The sequence below is a fragment of the Colius striatus genome, chromosome 3, assembly GCF_028858725.1.
Source record: "Colius striatus isolate bColStr4 chromosome 3, bColStr4.1.hap1, whole genome shotgun sequence".
Classification (NCBI taxonomy): domain Eukaryota; kingdom Metazoa; phylum Chordata; class Aves; order Coliiformes; family Coliidae; genus Colius; species Colius striatus.
Genome location: NC_084761.1, coordinates 49,997,463 through 50,021,490, shown reverse-complemented (window position 1 = coordinate 50,021,490; position 24,028 = coordinate 49,997,463). Strand labels below are relative to the sequence as shown.

Genomic DNA, 24,028 nt, shown 5'->3' with positions numbered 1-24,028 from the left:
TGCATTTAGAAATTTCAGTCAAACTATCATGAGTATCTCTAAGCACAAGACCGTGAAGGAATGGCTTGTGTAGAGCATCAGATTAAGTTCTTGCAACTGCGGGGTTTTATTTAATTTGATATGACACTCTTGTGCATACATGCATGCTGAATTGCATTGCCTTTATTTTTGATGCACTAGCGTCATCTGTTGGGTGGGAAATGAGAAGTTTCTGAATGGCTTTGGCATTGTTGAGAAGGAAAGTTTTTTTGAGATATATTTGTTTAAAAAGCTCTAACTGAAAGCATCTGTCCTAACTAAAATATTTGTACTTTTGATTTGTGTCAAAGACATCTAGAATCTGAATACGTGTTCCTTCCAGAACATCCTTGACATTCGCAACAATTTTAATACAGGTTTAAGACCAGCACCAGCAATTGAAAGCAATGGAGAGAGAGCCTGTAGGGCATCAAAACTTCCTGTAATGTAATCTATTTGCTTATTATTTTCCTTTATGTCATTACGTCTTTCAGACTTACTTGCATCACATCAAGAATTCAGTACAATTCATAGCTTTTATATGCTGTAGTGTATTGGAATGGTAAGTTGGGATATTTGAATAGGTTCTGCTCTAATGGTTAAGTACTCTTTGTGTCTAAACAGGGATTTTAAAAAATGAAAAATAGTTAGGAATCAGAACAAAGTATGAGAAAAGGCTCTGCTACATCTATGACCCAGGTTATTTGGAACAGAACTCTGACTGTCCTTGGAGATGAGAGAAGAGCACAAGAGTTTTACAATTTACAAGAAAAAAGTGCTGGAGGAAACACTGCCAGGCTCTGGGAGGAATCGTGGAGAATGTCATGACAAAGCTTGAGAAAACTCTTGTGATTGTATTATTATGCAATAGTAATTTGGAAAGAATTGAAATGAACTAATCGCCCATCACAAGTTAACACTACACACTTCCTGTTAACTTTGCACTTATTAAATTTGCTGAGATGAGAATTAACATTGTCCTCCTCTATTGCTAGTAGATTATGTCTTTGAATTTGGGATCTCAACATTTGTCAGTCCTTAAAATTTTTTCACCATATGTGCTGCAAAAAAATGCAATGTATCATTAAATTCCCTAACTACTTCTTGAACAAGCTGCTTTGTGAGCTGAGAAGGAGAAGAAAGAGTTGTGGTGCTTTACAGTCTCTTCTGTTTCATGCTTTTTTCTCCATGACAGTTCAGGGGTAGATACCAGTGATTTAGTCTTTCTACTCAAAGAGTGCCAACAATAACTTTAGTTATCATATTAAATTTTTTGAAATTCAGTACAAAGCATCCCAGTATCTTGTAGAAAAATCTAGTGTCCTACTCAGATAGTAGGGTATGAAAGTATATTGCAATGATAGCTGTGCAGTTATCACGTACGACTGCCGTATTTCTCATTTTTTCCATCCAGCCTCTTAGAGTTTGCTTTGATTCTCTTTTATTATTTCCTAATTTTGTCTGTAATCTGTTTGAAATAAGTTGTTTGGAGGGATAAAGTCTTTATATTACAGTGATGTGTTTGCATTACTCTTATTTCTTTTTCTTGGTAAGTTCTTTGTGATCTGTGAGCAAATGATTAAAGCTGATATGGGTGAAAGAAGATTGTGTGGATGAAGCTTGGATTTGAGACATTGACAACTACAAGATTAGTGCCTGTATCAGCCACGGAGTCTTTACCTCTTCAGCCATCTATTTATTCTTTGTAACTTACTCTCATAGACTGTTGTGAAAATGAATTAATTACTACTAGGCTTAATTATCTCCTTTTTTGTTATACCATAGTTAGCCCTGTCTTAACAGAATAACAAGTAGGGTAAGAGTTACTGGTTTTCAGTCTCTGAAACGCTTACAGGCAAGAATCCATAAGTGCTAATTGGCTAAGAAACCATCCGAAATTATTTTCTCAATTCATTTTTGCCATATACAGCTATTATTCAGTTTATTTGAGTTGATCTACATTGATTAGGATAGTAGTGAGTCCGGCATACTCTCTTCATTTCCCTGGCACTGGCCAAGAGCCCTTGAATCTACACCTTGTAATTGATACTTAAGCAGATCTGATGGACTTCTCAGACATGCTATAGGAATCTCTCAAAGCAGAAAGACTCACAGGTCTTTGACCTCTGTTCGCTTCTGAACTTACCCTCTTTAGAGTTCTTCTTTGTTCCCCACAATTTTTTAGGGCAAAAACAGTAGGGTACCCAACCTTCCTCCAAAATATAGGATTTATGCTTTTTCAGACTGCTTGCTATGAAGACTTACTGACTTAACTTGGATAATTTCGCTTTGACTTCTTTTGGTTCTGAAAAAAGCCCTGTAACCTCAGAATAGTCCACAAAAAATACAGGAAAAAATCTATGTATACTTTCATTTTGATTGCAGACTGCTGTTAATAGTTTCTCAGTTTCTTCCATTCTTTATTGATACTACTAAGGGGACAGTTCATCTTGAATGCTTTTTGCTGAAGTAAAGTGGTAATTTCAAAGCAGTGAAATATAAACTTCATCTTAAACAAAACCAGTATAACCTGCGCATCTGTTATAAAGAGCAGTTTATGGAGACATCTGCACTCAAAAATATATATGCAATGCCATGTGTAAATGCTGTATGTTCTAACTCATTCTTCATGGAGATGCTAAAGATACTATGACAAATGTCTCAGCAAAAAGAATGGAGACAGGCAGAGGAATGTTGTTAGAAGGAATTGATGGTTTATAGGCAAGCTATAAAGCAGTGTTACATTGTCTTCTGTTTTACTTTTTGTTGCTACTTGCAAAACTGAGGAAATGTTTGCTGGTATATATCTGATTTTAGAGGAGGGTTTTTGTACGATGCCAGTGAAATGTCTGAGAAGTGGTGCCAGTATTTGGACATGTGTTAATGGTTTTTTATTAGCCAGGTTTTTGGTAGTGGGGGGCGGGGGTGGGGAGGCTACACAGATAGCTTCTTTAAACAAAGATCTGCCAGAAGCTTCCCCTGTAGCTGATGGGGCCATTGCCAGTCAATTCTAAGATGGACCTCGCAGCTGACCCAGGCCTGTGACTTGAGTTATTGCCTCTGTGATTAGTGTACTTGAGAAGGGGAAGAAGTTGTGCCATAGCTAAATGACAACAACAGCAGAGAATGTGAGAACAACATCCCCACAGACACCAAGGTCAGTGGAGAGGAGGGGGAGGACGTGCTCAGGCTCTGGAAGAAAGACTGCTCTGTAACCTGTGGTGAGGACCATGTTGAGGCAGCTGTGCCCCTGCAGTCCATGGAGGCCACAGGAAAGCAGAGATCCACTTGCAGCCTGTGGAGGACCCCACGCCGGAGCAGGTGGATGTCTAAAGGACGCTGTGACTCTGTGGGAGGCCCATGTTGGAGCAAGTTCCTGGCAAGGCCTTAGGAGTCTGTGGAGAGATGAGCGCACGCCAGAGCAGGTTTGCTTTCAGGACTTGTGATCCTGTGAGGGACTCAGGCTGGAGCAGTCTGTTCCTGATTGTCTGTTCTCCCTGTGGATGACCCATGTTGGGGCAGGGTGTGAGGAGTTATGCCCATGGGAAGCTCCATGCTGGAGCAGTTTGAGAAGAACTGTTATCCTATGGGAAGGATCAATTTTGGAGAAGTTCATGAAAAACTGTTTCCCATGGGAAGGACCTGCTCTGGAAAAGTTTGTGGGGGACTGTCTTCTGTGGGAAGAACCCCACATTGTAGCAGTGGGAAGTGTGAGGAGGCTTCTTCATGAGAGGAAGCAGCGGCAAAGTCCATCTGTGATGAACTGAGCGTAACCCCCATTCCTTGCGCCACTGCAGGGGGGGAGGGAGACTCTAGGGATGAAGAAGGTGTGGGGTGAGGTGTTTTAAGATTTGGTTTTATTTCTCATTTTTCTGTATTTTCTGATTGCTCATTACTAAATCAAACCATTTCTCCCCAAGTTGAGTCTGTTTTGCCTATGACGTTAATTGCTGAGTGATCTCCCTCCTCATCTTGACTCAGGAACCTCACGTTATATTTCTCTCTCTCCTGTCCAGTTTAGGAGTGTGAGTGATAGAATGACTCGGTGGGCACTCAGCACCCAGCATGAGAGTTAGGTTCACTATTATAGTATTTTTTGCTGGCATAAGTTGTTACACTTTAAAAAGAGAAAGGACAAATAAAGTGTTTCTACGTGCACTTAGGTGTTTGCAGGTCCTAGGATTTTTTTTTTGTACTGTGCCACACTCCTGTTTGTAGTGTAAACAGGAGGAAGGTTAATGTTGAGGATGGTGGTTAGAGTAGGCTACATGCAGTATTAATCACATAAAACACTATCACCATGACTGTGTTGATACCAATAACTATTTCTACTCTCTTCTTCTATAAATGAACCCCATAGATTTAACATACGAAGTTGTTAAGTCTGCCCATGCAAACAAGCATGTAAACCACCTTGAGCTGTGTGGTCTGTCTGCAGCAACCTCCATCAATCTCGGTCACTTGTCTGGTTCAGGCTTCCATCCTGTCATCCTATATCTCGCCCTCTCCGCAATAATGCTTCCAGAAAGCTTGTCACTTGGGAATGGAAAAACTGTAGGATCAGGTGAAGCTTTACTTTCTAGCCAGCACAGATCTGAGATCCTAAGCCTGCAATATCACCATCTGGCCTCAGATCAACAGACAAGGATTGATAGTAGCTGCTTTCATCTTGAAAAGGAGTCATAGTCAATCTGTTTTAGGTATTATAAGAGCAAGAGAAGACTTACGATACTGAATAAATGAGCCTGTTAGTAACTGCTCAGTAATGTTCAACCATAATAACAGACCTTTATGGTTATTTTTTATGCTTTTAAAACATTTATCTGTCTTACATGAGACCACTCAAGCCTAGTCATCTTTTGCTCACATTTTGAAACTAAAAAACATTATCAGATAGTTGAGATATCTATGTAACCTTTTTTTGAGAAATGCTGGCTTTGTAGAAAAAAAAAGCAGGGGATAGTAAGACAGGTCAGTTTGCTGCTATCGATCTGAAGGCTGCCAGTGTTAATGCAAATAGAAACTTAGTACCTTGCTGCCTTTTCAAGGGCTGCCTGTCAAACTACAGTCTTACGGTAGTTTAGCCCTGACTGGGTGCCAGGTGCCCACCAAGTCATTCTGTCTCTCCCCCTCTGAAACTGGACAGGGGAGAGAGAAATATAATGAGATGTTTGTGAGTCAAGATAAGGACAGGGAGATTGCTCAGTAATTAGCATCACAGCCAAAACAGACTCGACTTGGGGAGAAATGGTTTATTAATGAACAACCAGAACACAGCAGGAAAATGAGAAATAAAAACAAATCTTAAAATACCTCCCCCTCACCCCTCCTTCTTCCCAGGACTCTCCCTCCTGCTCTCCAAATGGTGCAGAGGATGGGGGATGGGGGTTACAGTCAGGTCATTACAGATGGACTTCGCCACTTCTGCTTCTCAGGGGGAGGCCTCCTCACACTTCCCACTGCTACAGTGTGGGATCCCTCCCACAGGAGACAGTCCTTCACGTACTTCTCCAATGTTGGTCCTTCCCATGGGCTACACAGTTCTTCACAACATGGGCCTTATCCATGGGGAGAACGGTCCTTCAGGTACCAACCGCTCCAGAGTGACTCTCTCAAGTCCTGAAAGCAAACCTGCTCTGGCATAGGCTCCTTTCTCCATGGGTTCTCAGGTCCTGCCATGAACTTGCTCCAGGGTGAGCTTCCCATGGGGTCACAGCCTTCTTTGGGCATCCACTTGCTCTGGTGTGGGGTCCTCCATGGGCTGTGAGTAGATCTCTGCTCCCCTGTGGACCTCCATGGACTGCAGGGGTACAGCTGCCTACAGGTACACCACGGTCTTCACCACAGCTTTCAGATGAATCTTTCTTTCAGTGCTTGAGCACCTCCTCTCTCTCCTCCACTGACCTTAGTGTCTGTGAGGATGTTGTTCTTACATTCACACTGCTGTCTCTGCCATTTAGCAATTGTGCAGCAACTTCTTCTGCTTCTCAAGTACATTATTCACAGAGGTGTTACCTCAGTCACTAATTGGCCAGGCCTGGGTCAGCTGCTGGTCCATCTTAGAATTGACTGGCAATGGCCCTGACAGCTACAGGGGAAGCTTATGGCAGATCTTTGTTTAAAGAAGCCACATTTGTACCCCGCCCCCTGCTACCAAAATCTGGTGCAGACAAATCCGCTACAAGTTTCTTAACTAAAGACATAATTTCTGTTTTTCCATACCAACCCATGAAGAACTACTGTAATAGTTAATTGTCAGAGAATTTTCTCCTAAGTTCCCATATGTGCATCAGAAAATGCATTCTATATCCCAATAGATCACTCTACTGGCAGACATAGAGGACACATTTTGCTTCTAAATTGTACATGCTTTTTATCGATACTCAGAAATTCCCTACATCTTCTTCCTGCTTTTTCATAGATAATACTCACATATTTTTGACTTTTTTTTTTCTTACGGAATGATTATCTTGAATATTTTCATTATAAGTATGTGTTGCCAAATGCATGTGCTGCTGCAGTTCTAGATAATAAAGGTCCCGTGTCAGTCCACATAATCTAGGTGTAGTGTCTTTGGCACAATTTCATTTAAAAGACATTTTTCTGCTTCCATGAATTTCTCCTTATGGTTCAATTCAGGTGAAAAGTTGTTTTGTATCACACAGCAAATGGACAGTTTCCTCTCACTGTCAGCTCACAGCTATTCCCGTGTGGATTTAGTAGCACACAGTAGTACTTCAGTAGTGTAATGGTCTAAGTTGTATGTTTTTTACTTTGATAGGTTGCTATTTTAGGTAGACTGCCAACATTTTCCCAAGGAATGTGGAAAAAGTGTGGAGAAATTGTACTTTAAAGTGGTTTATACGTCAGCAAGATTTCTTGAGACAAAGAAAAGTCACTTCTTCATTTCAAGGCTGTTTTGTGCACTAAATATAAAAGAACTGCAGCTAGAGGATGCTTGTAAAAGCTTTGAGGAAAAGGTCAAAGGAATTCTTTATCATGAAAAACATTAGGGCAGAATACCTGTAGGTGTCATTGCAAGCTGCCTTGTGTGTACCCAGAGGCCTAATCTTGGAAAGAATTAAGTGCAGACATGTGAGTAGCTTTAATTGTGTACCTAACAAATCAATAACACAAACTGAAATATTTCAGTATTTGTAAGATCTTTAGTTCACAAATTTCCCTTCAGCTGTTAGAAAAAAAACATGTACATTAGATGGGGGGCATTTGTCTAATATAAATCTATTTTGCAAGACATTGAGGAACTCGTTTACTTAAATAGGTTTATTTTGCTGTTTTCTGTTCCTTTCTGTGATACACTTTTTGGTCTTTAATTGACACTTCATTTGCTTTTTCAATATGAAGAAAGTAATGTCTTTCATGTTCGTAAATATTTTAAACTAGGTGGTTTGCATATAATATCAATGCATTAACTAAGAAGAAAAAAATGCCATGAGCATTTTCTTTGATTGTGTTTAGACTTCTGCTTCTCCATTTGTACTACTCTTCTTCAAGTCCATCCTTCATCTTCTTTGCTAAAAATCTTCAGCTTTATAGTGGCTACTTCCTAGCAAAAACTTACAAATTGTCCTTATTTTATACCTTCCAACCACATACATGAAGACATCATTCTTCAGGTCTTGTCATTTTAGGCATCAATGGACATTTGGCTCTTCTGAGTCTTCAGTGGTTTCTTCAGTACAGAATCCACTGTCTCTCTCACCAGCAACTGTTAAATGCCGTTGATCAATTTTGTGTCCTTTTCTTCTTCATTCACAACTCATTATCTGTCTACATAATTTGGTCACATAAAAGGTTAACTCAGAGCTTCCATAATCTACAGGCATGTTTTGTTTTGTTCAAACTAATCTGAGTCCATAGATAAATTCCCTGTGTAGTCACATGCAATGTTGTTTACTGCCTGATATCAATCCAGCCTAACTATACCCTGCAATGTACCTCTGAAATTAATTATGTGCACTGTTGTAGTTTCTTCTGGAATCAATTACACCATTAGGATGCAAATGTATTTGGCATCCTGTTTTTTCACCCTCTAACAAAAATATTACATTAAAATGCCTTAATTCTCAGTTCTTCTCGGTGATTGCTCATTGCAGGAACACATCTCACCACAGCAAGCAGTTCAGGCATTAACTGAACTGAGGCCAGAATAAATACTGTCTTGTTAATGCTTGCATATACATATATATTAATGCTTGTATGTTAATTCATCTACATTAATTAATTTATTTCTTAAACTAAAATATACAAAATCTACATAATTATTAATGGAATAACAAATTCTAGAGAATTATTAATGGAAATCAGACACCTAAAATGATTTTGATGATATACCACTGAGACTTTTTTCAGGACTGTCTTTTATTAAAAAAATCCTTTAGTAATCTGGGAAATTTTATTTCTGTCTAACATAGCTCTTTTCACATCAGAGAAATTCTCTTTTGAAGGCTTCTGTTCCCTCCTTCAAGACTGCGTTGCAAAGAGGAAATTAACTACAATTAATACTTCTTCTGATGGAAGCTACCATATGTGGCATATGAACAAAAACCACATGTCAGAATGCTGACTCAAACTGCTATAGTAGTGTAAATTATGAGATACAATTGGGTTTTCTCCCATGTCTGTAAAGTCTTCAGCTGTTGTTTAACTGGGGGAAAATCACATCATACAAGGCTTCAGTGATACCAAATCTTACTCTGAAAACATACCTTATTGTAGAATTGAATAGGTGGTAAATTATACAGCATATTATTGTTCCAAAGAAGTGTTGAATCTCCTGCATAATCATCACAAGGTGTGCTATGTGTTAATGGCATTATCTACTTTTTAAAGGCCATGGGGATAGATAATTATTGAAAACTAAAAAAACAAGTGTATCATCCTACATCAGGACTGTAGATGACTGCAGGATCACTGAAGGTGACAGAACGACTCATCGACATATCAGTGATAGAAAATCCTGCTAACACTTTTTTTTTTTTTCAATGCTGTGATGATTCACTGTGTGAAAATGGTTTTCTGTATCCCCTGGCAACCAGAAACAAAATGTATCTGTCCTTGTCTGAAGGCCTTCAAGAACCCATCTGAAAAGTAATTTTTTTTCACAAGGCAATCATGCAACATTAGAAGCCCACTCCCACCGATTTTTCATGAAGGATAAACAAAAACTAGACCTCTGGAGTTAGTGTTATTAATGAAAAAAATATTCTAGCTCTTGATTGAGTTGTAGGGCAGTTTTTTTGGTATGATGTGAATTATCTCAGATTAGATCTGTGACTTTTTCATGCATGAAAAACACTACTGTATTTTGTGCAAATTACTCTTAATGTTTAATATACTACTGAAATCTGAGAAATGTGACTTTTGTTCTCAGATTTTTTCAGTTTCCTATAGCAAAACAGTATCTTCTTATTTTATTGCTTGACATATTGTTATATTTTATTCTTCATTCTACTTTGAATAAAGAAAACAGAGACTCCATTTTTCAGAAAACATAAAAAAATAAGGAAAATTTCCAGCGCAGTGCCACCAAGATGAGCAGGGGACTGGAACATCTTTCATACGAAGAAAGGCTGTGGGAACTGGGGCTGTTTAGTCTGGAGAAAAGGAGATTGAGGGGAGATCTTATTAACATTTATAAATATCTAAAGGGTGGATGTCAGGAGGTTGGGACATCCCTTTTTTCTATAGTAGCTAGCAACAGGGCATGGGGTAATGGGATGAAGCTGGAACACAAAAAGCTCCACTTAAATATAAGAAAAAACTGTTTCACTGTGAGGGTGATGGAGCAGGGGAACAGGCTGCCCAGAGCGGTTGTTGAGGCTCCTTCCTTGGAGGTCTTCAAAACCCACCTGGACTCTAGGTGAACCTGCTTCTACAGGGGACTTGGACTAGATGATCTCTAAAAGTCCCCTCCAACCCCTATCATTCTATGATTCTATGAAACATAATATATCAAATGAGTGGTGTATCTTTGTGTAGGTAGCTGCAATTCAGTCAGTCAAAAGACTCATGTCAAAATAAGTACAAAAAATATGAGTTCTTTTTTCTCATGCTTGTTTTTCAGCAATCACATCCTTTTCTCTTTTCTCCCATTATCTAGTAATTTATGCTATTTTTAGAAATTATTCTGATAATAATCATATAGCAGACTTTAAGGTGTTGAGAGTACAGTACTCTTAGGTGGATGATTGCATAATGATGTGCAGAAGGCTTTGACCTTTTCACAGAATCACAGAATCATTGAATGGTAGGGTTGGAAGGGACTTTTAGAGGTCATCTAGTCCAACCCCCCTGCAGAAGCAGGTACACCTAGATCAGGTCACATCTCCAGCTTCCCTATTTTACTTCATAAATGTAAAGTGTGAGAAAAAAGTTGGGATTTATCTAGACAGGATGCTTACTGCACAGTAGCAATTTGCATTTGCAGAGCAATAGGTTTCTTCCAGTGTTAAAATAGAGTTTAGTTATATTTCACACTAGCAACTGTGTGAAGAGTTTTCATGTGAGATGTTAGACTAGAAAAGATTATTCAGTGTGTATGTTCATGTCTTAATTAAATGTGCAGTAGCTCCCTACTACGGTCCTAGAGGAACTGGCTGGCTTTGGCTCACAGGTTAATTAAGCCTTCCTTACACAAATGCTGTATGGTGAGCCTTAAATTTGTGCACCTGAGGCACAGAATTAAATGAGAAGCAGCAGAAGAAAACCCTGTTTCACTTGAAAAGTATTTAAATGATCATGAGAATTTAAGTTTGTATTTACTTTCTACTATTAACCATTAATCAGCTTTAATTATAAATGTATTCAAACAAGATTGCGCAAGTGATCATGCTGCTAGAAATAAAAAATACAGTTATCAATGCTATTTTGATGTTCGTGCATTTTGTATTTTTTTCTCCTTTTTCTCACTTAATTTTTCTGTGTCTTTTTCCATTGCTGTTGATTTCAGAAATTCTGCTTTCTTAATTGTGATTCACTACTTCATGCCCCAATTATACATGACACTCCATGCAGACAGTACCCTCATCTGTTTGAAATGGCTGCAAAACAGGAACATCAATCACTTAAATCTGTAACTGTTGGGTATAAATCACTGCTGTGTAAATCTATTAAAGGCCCATGCTTGACTTTTTGAAGATTTGGAATCGTATGATATCCCATGTTCAAGGGAAAACTCACTTTTCTTGCTAAAATTTTTTCAAAATGTTCATTATTTTTGCCTTTCAGTGAAATGAATGTATTTTCAAAATAAATCAAGAGTATTTACTTGTTCATATAATACTTGGAAATATTATGCATTTTTTTCTTTTCTGGTGTATAGGATAGATTAGGAATCCTTGTGGACACAGGAGATTATTTGGAATCTAGTATTGTTGCCTGTGGAGAGGGAGGCATCTTCTGGGGCTCTGGCAATCACTGAAAGGCAGTTTCCTTCTTTTTGATTATGCTTCAAGCTGCACAAGATTCCCCTGAAAAGCGTTTAACAATGCCAATAGTTAGGATTATGATTTCTTTTTACTATGTACACTTGATGCATATATCTGACCAAGATTCAGTTTGCATTTGGTGGGATGGTTCCATTTTGGCATAGCCAGATCACAGTTCAGGAAAAATAGCATAGTTGTTTTCTACAAAATCCAGAAGATTTCAAGTCTGGATGGTTTTAGTTCCTGGTTTAGGGATACTAGATACCTTATTTTCTAAAATAACAATTTCTTTCTGGCAATTAGGCTCGGTTTTTAGCTGCCCTCAATAGAAATATTAACTAGTGAGTTTTAAAAACAAAGTCCTTTTGTTCTAGGAAATTTGTGGTAAATAGATGTAAATAATAGTATGTATTATTTCCAATAATGATGTTGTAGTAATCCACTAAAATTAAAAAAAAAAAAATCTTCTAAAAATATATACATGCAAGTGGCTTTGCTAACCACAGTACTCTTACTTAAATTAAGTTTAGGTACCTATCTATGATGTAACCTGCAGAAAGCATTCAGCAAGAATCCTATGAAAACGATCAGTCTCCTTCATAAAAAACATTCTTAAATGATGGAGATTTTCTACTGAGTTTTTGCATGCATCTGTTAAAAAGCTACAGAAGGGCATTTTCTTTTCCTGCTTGCTAGATACAATACTCTCTAACTTCACTGCAGAAAACATACAGATGAAAAGCAGCATACAGACCATTTGTATTCACTGTTATTATCTTTAAGTGCCACCATGAAAATTTTCAAATATTCCTTATTTTGAAAAAATGTATTAATATGGTTTTGTTTAGTATAAGATTTCCCAGAACTCCTGGTCATGAACTCCGTATCTCTGGTTATGATAAGGGTTAAAACTGCTTCTGGGCACCTTTCCATTGCCCCTGTAATGCAGAAACCAATTAGACTTTATGCTACTGAAGCACAAGCGTAACAGAGTGAAAGCAATGGAGCCATTAGACTAGAAAGGATTGAAACTTGACAGCAGAATTTTCTTCTGATTGTACGTGGGCAGCTTCCAGACACTTTTGAACATCCCAGTGTTGCAATATGAGTGCTTAATGTTAAAAAAAAAGAGATTGGAAGTTTCTAAAAACCATCATCGTGAGCTCTGATTGAAGCAGTTTCTTGCAAAAAAAAAAAAAAAAAAGGTAAAATGAAGTAGACAGGCATGGGTGATATTGATTTTAGTATTCCTTCAATATTGATTAATTCTGCAGAAAATGCTAGGTTTCACAAGTATGTTTTTGCATCTGCAGTATATTTGCTGAGTTTCTTATATCTGATCTGTTAATTTCCTGTATTCCTGTGCAAACTTTGCCAAAAATAATTCATCTCTATTCCCAGAGCAATGTCCTTTCCAATATTGTCCTTTGTATTCAGTATCTGATGCAGACGAATAGAAAATTGTCCTAACTTTAAGAGGCATAGAAAAGCAGACTGTTGAAATTTTTTTATTAATCTAGCACCCCTGAAAAGTTGGAATAAGCAATAGGATAAGAGCCAGAGCACAAAAGGAGTAACATGAGCCAGGCTTTTCTGTCCAGCTCTGTTGATGGACATCACTTAAACCCAGGGTGTTTCTGCTGCCTGCAGATCCTATGGTCTCTCTGTTTGTTGTTTTATATCCTTTCAGATATCAATTTTCTTTTGGAGTTCTTGGGGATTTTGGGGAGAAATTGGGGGACGAGCTTTTATTTATAACTCAAGTGGCAGCTCATGCAAAGGACAAGGTAGTCACACGCAGGTTACTCTGCATGAGCTTGCCTCTGGAGGCAGCTAATGCAGTAACAAGCACATGGCCTCCCTGCAGCAGCCAAGTGGTGTTAGCACCTGCCATCACTTCTGTGGTGCTGAGGAGTGAAAGATGCGATGATGCCAGGAAAAACTTCTGTTTTTACCGTAACTGAGCATAGAGTTTCTCGTAATCAGTGGCAGCTGCTGAGAGCTAAAATCATAGTGATGGATGCAAGGGGGGAGTAAAAAGAAGCAGATAAAAGAATCAATGGAGCCGTGTAGAGAGATTGCCATCAGATGAGCCAGGGTGCCAACTGCTTTGTGGCTTAACATGAATATGGATAAAATCCTAGCCTGTAGCATGAGGCTAGGAGTTTGCTGACATATCTTCTCATTTGCTTCAACTCTTCCTGATTTATTTCTGTAATAGTTCTGTCAAAGCTATTTCAAGGAATACTGATTTGTCACATGGTGAGTGAGCCGGTACCTTGCTTTGTAGAATTACCAAACTAGAAAATAAATAAATATATAAATACAACTGTGGAGATGTATATAACAATACTTCTGGAGAAAAGTTAGTATTTGTTTTTTTAAAGAATGTTTCATTTGAAAAGCTCTTTATATTTTATTGTAGTTAATGAATGTGAAAGGTGTGTTCAATTTTTCTCCCTGGTTTCACTATTAACGTTGAAAGGTAGGAAGAAATGATACTCATTTGTATTTCTGAACATAATATAAATGAAAAATGAATATTTTAATGCTAATGGCTTCATAAAATACTATTCATATGTCTCAGCAAGTTTAATATATAATTCCATTGTAAAACACAAAAATGAAAACAAAATGCTCAGCTGAGAGCTCTAAAAATAATGGCAATGTAATGCCTAAGTACTAGTACAAGCAACTTTTTGACTTCTCGGTTCCTTTGCAAGTTATCAATTTCTTAAGCAATACAGTTTGGCCTTCACAGACTGTACAGAGCTTGGGGCTGAGAGCTGTGTCAAAACTGTGGTTCACTGTAGTGAAACGTGACATATTTTTTACACTAGCAGTTTTTTACTAGCTTTATTGTGTATCTTCTCAGTAACAAACCAATTGCATGTCTGCTACATCACAGCAACTACATAAAGAGTTCTCGTCAATGAACTTCATGTGTATGTATTTTTATATAACTATTTCAATATATACTTTGTATGTGATACATATTTTAATGTATTATACATATATCAGCCTAAATATATGGGCTAAAGGCAATGGGTGTTGAGCAAAGGACAAGAGAAAAGTAGAGAAAGACTTGGAAAGACTTTCAAGTTCAGATGGATAGCACAGCAGGAATAGTGTTGGTGATGAGTTCAGTGCAGGAGTGGGAAGTACAGTGAATAGAAGATGCTGTACAAGTACCCTGACAAGTAAGAAAGAACGAAAAATCTTGACAGATCTTGATGTGAGCTGGTGGGAGGAGAAGAAATAAGTATTAGATGAGAGAAGAGAAGAAAAACAAGTAGAGACTATGGAGAACTTAATACATTTGGGGTTGTTTCTGTTCAGTCCTTTACCAGAGGGTGAGTTGAAGTTCCTGTTGTGCTTTACCTTTTTTCATCTTTCCCTTAAGAATAAATGCTGCTTTCCAAAGGTAGAAACTCAATGTACTACGTATTTATGAAATCAAGGAATATTTGTTCTGCCTTGATCAACTCTTCTTTGGAACGTGCTTTCTAAAGCAAAATCAGACTCAGCATGGTTCAAAGCTATATATATATAACACTTGAGTTATAAATAAAAGCTCGTCCCCCAATTTCTCCCCAAAATCCCCAAGAACTCCAAAAGAAAATTGATATCTGTGTTGCAGAAGATATCATGACCTTTCAGATTTCAGGACCTGAAATATTGCCTTATATTACACAAGAGGGTTCAACTTGCTAAAAACATTATAGAACATAATAGAACTAAAAACATTGTGAAGCAAATCACTTGGCAAAACTTACTTATTAAATGTTTACTTTTAAACTATAAGAATATAATATGGAAGTGCTACAGTCAGGCAAAGCATATTTCAAATTGTTAAATATCACTTGCTTATTTTCTTGCAGTGGTAACCAAAAAAATCTGTCTTCCTTGATTTAGTAGGTGACATCTACAGATGCTTACAATGTTTCCTTTAAGCTGTTATTGGGGAATTCAAGACAGTTTTGAGAACGAAGCCTCTACATCTAAATAAGTTCAAATACCCTGTCAGAAGTGTTTTCGTGCTGAAATTGTAAAAACCCTTCTGAGAACTGATGAAGAAGTGAGAATAATTGCAGTCACAACATTTAGAAAGTGCAAAGTGGCTTGTTAAAACCTCAGTGAAATGCATAGCGATCAACGGCATCTCAATTTTTCTAAGAAATACATGAAAAATAAAACAGATTCACATTAAAACAGCAGCGTGAAAATCTAGCAATATTCTTCTTGATGCTTAAAAAGTAAAATAAAGATAGAAAACAACTGGATAGTTGAGCAGCAAATTATTGATTCAAATCAGGCCAACTTCTTTATGTCCATTAAAAAACAAAAAAGTTTTATTAGCGTTGTGAAAGATTGTCCATATTCACATGAAAACAATATGTGGCAGGGAAACTAAGCAGAAAACTGACCACAGTGTTGCAGAAGATATCATGACCTATATCAATATGTACATTTGGGCAAAGAGTTGTACTGGACAGTAACGCGCATGTAGTTTTCTGAACACGAATTCAGTGTATGTGAAAATGTGAGCCTTCAAGAAAAATAATATCTAATAGCAAGTCCAAATAGATTTTTATCTTTAAAGAGTTGTGTCTTTCTCTTGCAGGCTAAAAAACATGTTACACAGGCTGTAAGGAGAACATCTTTCAGAGCTTCATGGAGACAGTTTATTGTATGAGTGTGAGCATAGAAACTGTTTTGCTGAAATTGGCATCTAAATCCACATGTGGCTTTAACACTGACCATCTGAAGATACTTCAGAGGAACTTAAAGACCATCCTGCTTTCAGGAATGGTTTTTTCCTAACCCATCAAGATAATTATTTTCACATATCCAGAAGCATATAAATGTATATCTTCTGTACATTTTTATCCTCTTTAATGTAATTTTAAGTGCATCTGTTGTTTGCATTATTATCAGATCCTTTTTGATTCTACCTTTTGTTTTGGTACCAATACAGAATAATAGAATTGTTATCGTTGGAAAAGACTTTAAGATCATCAAGTTCAACCATTAACCTCACACTGCCAAGCCCATCACTGAACTAAATCATATCCCTCAGCTCTTCATCTATGGCTCTTTTGAATATTTCTAGGAATGGTGACCCTACTGCCTTTCTGGGCAGCCTGTTCCAATGCTTAATAACCCTCTCGGTGTCCTAATGTCCAATCTAAATCTCCCATGGCACAACTTGAACCCGTTTCCTAGTGTTCTATCACTCGTTAGTGGAGAGAAGAGATTGATCCCTACCTCGCTACAACTCACCTTCAGGTAGTTGCAGAGAGTGATCATATCTCCTTCTCAGCCTCCTCTTAAATAGGCTAAACATCCTCAGCTCCCTCAACTGCTTCTCATCGGACTTGCTCTTTAGACTCTTTATCAGCTTCACTGACCATCTCTGGACATGCTGCAGCTCCTCAATGTCCTTCTTGTAGAGAGACCCGGAACTGGATACAGTATTCAAGATGTGACCTTTTATGAAATGTAATGATGCAGAATATTCATGAATGTGTAAGGTGAGGGACAGGAGGCAATTCTGTTATCAGTTTTGACCCTTCTCAGTTTAATTAGCCAAACACTTATTTTCTAAGTGTTTTATTTGGAAGGGCAGAAGAGCAATGTGTCTGTATGTAGGGAATATGTTGGAGTTTGAGAGAGCCCACAGATACTTTGCTGATAGAATGATCTTCGAGTGGATGCAGACATTTTCCAAATTTCAGGCTATAGGTGTAGTATGGAGTAGCAGTATAGTTATTTTAGTGCTGTGATGTAGGCTTTGGAGAAAGAAAATGTCTTTGTGATAACCATCATATTTGCCACAAAACTGAATATGTTTTGAGAAGAAAAAAAAACCCAAACATGTATTTGAAACTGAAAGGTCCCCTACAAGGAAAGAAAAGCAATTGAAACAGGCAGCCTGCAGATTAAAATCCCAGGAGAGTATTTGGTTCTCTCAATTGACTGCTGAAAGAGCGGAAAAAGCTGATGTTATGTGATATTATTAGGGAAGAATATACAATAACAAAATGTCAAGGCTGGATAGGATAGTCAATGAAATATGAAAGAAACAACAGAAACTGAAAGGGAAGTAGAGTTTTGCTCAAGGAAATCAGTTCTCCTCTGTTTTGAACAAAACATTTGCATTTATGAAAGCAACCACCTGGTTTTCATTACGATAAAAATATGACTGGAGTTGTCTTTAATATAATGTGTCATAGTAGCAGTCCCAACTCATACAATGACAGTTATTGATGATCTTACACTACTCTTCACAAAGAGATATTAACCCCAAAGTCATTGTCCAAATTACTTTTGAAATTACATTCTTCTTGCAGATAAAAGTGAAGGGGGTTTTTAGAGATTAACTCAAGTTGAATTTGCTATTTGGGAAGGTAAAGTTTTCTGCTACATATTAATGGACCCTTTATCTAACTCCGAGTACCAGGAATTTATCTGAACAAGGAAGTCTTTATTACTGTTTATTACAAGTTTTGTGAAGGAAAGCAGGGCATAAAGACAGATTGGAAGGATGAGCAATGAAGAATCAAGGTGAAAATAAAGAGCAGGAAGAAAGTGATATTTGCTATTAAATAAATCTATTAGATATGTAGTGATTTAAATGGCATTTTCTGTTATGAGGAATGTGATATTTATGTGCTTATAAAAGCAGACGATTTTTTCCCCCTGTATGTACTCAGTTATAAACCAGTAACTTCCAGTTCTTAGGCCTCTATTTAGAGGCTTAGTTCAGCTTTCTGGTTTGCTTACAAGTTTAAATACATGTTTATTAAGGTATTCTCCTTGTACCAGCTACCAGATATTTTGTATGTTGGGTATTTTCATGTTGCCATTTTTAGAAACTGAAAAGCAGATAATAATAGTAATTTGTGCCTGGTACTTTGGTGTTCTTCCACTTCTACCTTTAATATAAAGAGAGGGAAGATAGCTATCTTTATAGATTTAGATATTGGAATAAATTAAATATATATTAAATATACATTAAACAATGTGAAAATATAATCTGAGTCTAAACTATACCAAACACTATAGCCCTGCAACAACCCATGGACCGTTTATATACTCTTTATATTGCTTGCTGGCTATGGGTTTAATAATTAATTTAGCCTAATTAGAAGGCTAAAAAGGATCTCTCGAGGTACTTTTTGAAGTAGAAATAAATAACATTGAACAAAATATCCTTCATCCTGATCCTTTCCTACTGAAAAAATATATTGTGCAAAAGATTACAGTTAATGTGTTTGTTCAGACTTCCTGAGTACTCAGAGGCTTCTAAAGTAAATAGCACTAGGTATACAAATACTGTTAAGTGACAGAGCAGCGTCCTGTCTTAAATGAAGTGAAATTTCTCACTGACATATCACAGCTTAGGTGATTAGCTTTCCCTGGATTGTAAGAGGAATGGAAGCTATTCTGTCCACATAATGTAATGCTGATTGGGAATCGGTAATGCTGATTGGGAATCGGTAGATAATTGAACCATTAAAAAGTTACTTGGTTATCCACACCTCATGTACTAGCATAAAAAGAGGTAGCAAGAAGCAGTAGCAGCTGTAATTTATGGTTCACTCCTACAATGGGAGCTGCGATATCTCAGGTCAGATGCAAGGCTGATGCAGCCTTCTAAAGTACAGGAGCAGCAAGCTCTAGGCAACAGACCAGGCAAGTACCAGAAAATAAAAATTAAATGTCTCAGCTGGTAATTGCACATATTAGTAATTAATGAGAAAAAAATAACTATATCTACTAATAAAAGACACATTAAATAGGTTTATAAATAACTACCTGGATTGTATATAAAGGTCTTAGAAACTAGGCCTAAACAGTTTTAAAGGAGGCATCTCCATTCTTAGTTAGTGAGATTGGAGATGTGGGAAAAATTAATCAAACATGGTTAGATGGGAAAGCTCATTTTGTGTGACTGCTGTTCCTCTTACCTTTTTTTTTTTTGCCTCGATTTTTTTATACTAATTTTATTTGCAGGAAGAGTGTGTATCAGCAAAAACTCTTCATGATATAAATAATATAGAAACTACAGAAATCACAGCACTCTTAAAGTGTTTAGAGGAGCACTTCACACTGTGAATGGACAACTGGAGTGCATGGACTTGCAAGTTCCTGATTTCTATCCTTGTTTTTAACAGTCCTTTATGGCTTTGAGAAAATCACATCCCTTTCTTTTTTTTCTTTTTTGCTTTCATTTATGAAAAAGAATAATAAAATTTAAGCACAATATTTCATAAACATATTGTGCAGACCCATTAATAAATCCATTTGCAGGTCTTAGATTACCTTCAGTATATCAAAATGTCACTACTGAGCTTGCTGGCTGCCCTTATTTGATTTCCTAGCTCTACTCAATTTCTAGATTAGAAAATGATACTTAGTGACATATTATATTTTATTATATTTTCACATTGTTTAATGTATATTTAATATATTTTTAATTTACTCAACTGAAACTATCATCTGCAAAGTCAGTTCAACGCTCAACCACTACTGCTTAGAAAAAGCTATAAAGTACACAGATTGCCTTTTCTTTTCTTCAGTTATTATAAAGATTTATTGGATCTCTAGCTCTAATATCCACTGAAGGTTTTCTGTGTTGGTATTAACTTCTTAGATCAATAAATTGCGATACGGATCTCCAGAGAAGTCAATGTCTGCCAACTATCATTGCAGTGTTTACCCTTGTTGAAAAGCAGCTGTAGCAAATTAAATTGGCTCTGTCAGTGGATGATATACAGTGGATGGTCCATACTTTATGGTACAATTAACAAAGGTTGATACATAGGCCTCTTCCTAGAGAAGATCAGATTAAAGACAAGGGTTTATAGCAAGAAAAATCCCAATTTATGAAGTGAGGTGAATGTGTTTTCATTTAAAGAACAGTTGCTGAAGACTGGAATATGACTATTGTTTTCAAAGGAACGTGATTTTAACAATGTGCATTTATATCTTCTGTATTGCTGGAAAAACACTGACTACATTCTCTAGTCTATCATTAGGCAATTTATGTCAGTATGTAGATTTATGAAACATTCTATTTTGAGGCAGGTATACACAGAAGAAAACAAGCCAAAACCAAGCCTGTAACTAAGTTAAAACAGCTTCTCTTTCATCTAGTTAAAATGGTGGGAATCTATCCTCAATACTCATCCTGGATCTCCAAACAGGCAAAGAAGCAGGAAAAGTTCCTTTCTTGGACTTCTTTTCTTCCTCTACCTCATTATCAAGAAACTTCCCGACAATAAGATTTTTAACGTTGCTTTCTTAGGATAAATGATTAGCACTGCCTAGCGGTGACGCCATGTTATTCATTCAGTTGCACAATGAGGATGATTTATATTTAGGCTGATCAGCTTTTGAAATTAGGAAAAAAGCTTGAGCATTGATCATTGTAATCAGGAAATAATTGTAGACAAATTTCTAATAATGTCAATTTTCTGTATTTTAACAGCCTGCTTTAAATGAAAAAGTGACTTAAAGCACCAAAAGAAAATCTCTCAGGGTTATTTTCAACATGGGCAAGATGGAATCTTATAAACTTATTGAAAAATACTTGAATTGCTTGGTATTCAGATAATTTAAAATTGGAGTTTAGATGATTAAAGCTTTGCAAATTCTCTGCCCTCCAGAACACTAAGAGGTTTTCAGTTACACAGGGAAAAGGCTCACTCTGCAAAACCCAGCTGTGGTATCACTGTGCCTCAAAAATACATTTTGTTACAGTTGCACAGCAAAGTACTACAAAATTAGGACATATTGCAATTTACCTCATTTTGCCTAATGTGTAATTATGATAGCAATGATGTTCAACATCTACTGAAACTTATAAGATATGATTATAGCATCCTCTGGTTACTTTATAATTAAAATCCTACAACTTTAAGCCAGACTTAAAGTGAGTGGCTGCTTTTATAAGAACAGAATTGGTTTAGACAATATCAAATAAAAGTTGTTGTTGGGTGAATTCCTCACAGTGGTAGATTTTTTGTATGTATGGGGAGCTTTAGACTTCAAAGTGTTATTATGACAAATACCTTGTGGATGGTAAATTTAGGTGGGAGGTGTGATGTTGTTTGAAATTGTTAATATGTCCCTTTAGGAGGGCAAGCTGACATCTCTCAAAGCAGTGATTAGTTTGGAAGGATTTTTTTTTTAATAGCTTGAGAAACAACGCTTTTAGTACCATCTCAATTCTCTGCTATAATGAACTGTGTTAGCATCACTAGATTTAATTAATTTACACTGGCAGAGAAACTGCTCTGCATCTCTTAGAGAAGAAAATTACTGAAGTTGTTAGAGGGGCCACTGATGGTATGTATACACAGACTGCTGTACCCCAGACACAGGCTCTTCTGCCAATGCTATCTGGCCAGACTGAAACTATTTGTAGTACAGAAGCTATATAGTCACAGTGCCCCTGCTAATGTAGCCCACCTCTTAGCAGCCTATCTATTTCAGGCATGATGCCACATCAGTGTGGCATCCAAACCTAGGCTGGCTTTTGTCAAGCCATCATGGACGAGTGGATGTTTTTCTGAGGCCATTGCATGGATGTGCCCTGAGACATCTTATCAAAGCAACTGTCATCCTCAGGGCTCTGACCTTTCCAGCAACAACTGAAGAACTTGTAGCTCAAGTAGCACACAGGTACTGATCTTGGCAGTGTTTCATACAAAGGCTGTTTCAATGCTTACAAGATTGGACTGTGTTCCTATGCACTTCTAGTTGCAAATTAGGATGCTTGATTTGGTTTGGAAAGTAGCTACTTATTTTTTTTCCCCTCTTAGTTTTTTTCAATTCTGTGTAAATTAAAAGATAAATTATTCTCAGCTGGACTGTGGCTTTTGAGGCAAGACATTCTTGTCTGAGTTGAATCTTAAAAGAACTGTGTTTCACTTGCTTTTAGTAAATATCATCAGCCAGTTTCCTTGATGATCAAGTACAGGAGTCTGTGTTAAATTAGTAATGTTTTTGAATACTAGAGTGATGGATTAAAAAAAGATATTGGCTTTCTGACATGTTATAATCACCTGTATTCCTCAACAACTTCTCTGTGTTCCATGGGTTATAAACTACCTGTCACGCTCTTTTTCTTAGGAAATAGTTACTGTGGATCCCTCCATTCTCCTTTACTTGCATCTTTTTTATCCCTGTTGTCTTTTATTTCACATATCCTGTAATCGATATGTATCTAATGAAACTCGGTGATTTTCCCAGTAGATGGTATCTTTGAAGTCTGTGCCCTCTATTTCAGATCTGATATGGGGATTTTGTACCCAAAACTTTGTCTCAGTTTTCATCTTGTACCAGTTGTTTGAATAAAATATGACATCTCTGAATGATGTGATGAATTTCATGAGTGGAGTGGTATTCTTCACTTGCAGAATTTGGGCTTATCGAAAGGGTCATAATAAGTTCATAGTGATGTGAAACTAGATAGTTTATTAGTTAATTGTTTAAGTTAAATTCATTAAATCATTCTGCATTGCAATTCCACAATATGAAAAGGAAATTAACTTCTAGCCCATGCAAGCTTGGATTTTTTTATTATTCTCCATTACGTCTCTGTTTTATTGGTGGTGGTGGTGATGGATTTTTTTATTTTATCACTAAAAGACTTCTTTCCCAATATCATAGATTCTAGTTTTCTCCAGAACAATTTTGATATCGTTTGTGTAATTTTTTTAAGTCCAGATTTTGTTCCTTTATTATTACCATTCCAAATTATTAAGTTTCTACATTTTTTTTAATATCTGTCACATCTATAAAAATAACGGCCATGCTAACCAACACATTACTGAAATATTACCTAGAAAAGAGAGGGGCTTTAGATCAATTTTTCAAGCATTTATACTAGATAGCTCCATTGAAATGTACTGGCTTATTTTCATTATTAATTTTGTTAGCCACTGGGTTTTTTTTCATTTATTGGTGCTTTTAAGATACTTTGACACATATGAAAGTGATCTTTTTCTAAACTTTGATCCAAATTCTTTACCACAATATATTGCTTTCCTGTTAATTTTGCTTTCTAACTTTACTATAAAAATTCTATTATACTCTATTCTATGCTATGCCATAGCTTGTTTTATAGGAACAAATTTTTGTGATCTCAGTTCTCTTGTATTACTTTTTTGTAGACACTGCATATTTGCATGTTTGTGCATATATTTCACTCTTTCTATGGGGAGTTCATTTAAAATATTTACCCATTAATGGAATAATTTAATAAATGAAAGGTAAATACAGTAGAGATTGCAGTTGCTTGGTGAATCTGATTCTATTGGGTTTTCAGTGTTGTTTTTGAGTTCTTTAAAAAAAAAAAAAATCAAAATACGTCCATCGAATTTGACACACTCCTGTGTGCTTTTCTTTCAGAGTACGGACATGAGTCCAGCTAGTAGCACCACATCACTTCCTGTTAGCCCTCTTCCTGAGGAGCCATTATTTTTCAAGGTACAGTTGATTAATTTAATAATAAATATTGCACATTAATTTTGATGTTTCATGTTATC

The 24,028-nt window shown here is 36.7% G+C and overlaps 1 protein-coding gene across 2 annotated transcripts in view; it reads left to right on the top strand.

The window, feature by feature from the left end:
* Window positions 1-24,028, top strand: part of CCSER1 (coiled-coil serine rich protein 1) — a 690,264-nt gene that overhangs the window by 302,554 nt on the left and 363,682 nt on the right. For both annotated transcript variants that reach the window (XM_061993283.1, XM_061993284.1), the window contains exon 7: window positions 23,892-23,969. In XM_061993283.1, the coding sequence (XP_061849267.1) occupies window positions 23,892-23,969 (78 nt within the window). The remainder of the gene's footprint in view (window positions 1-23,891; window positions 23,970-24,028) is intronic.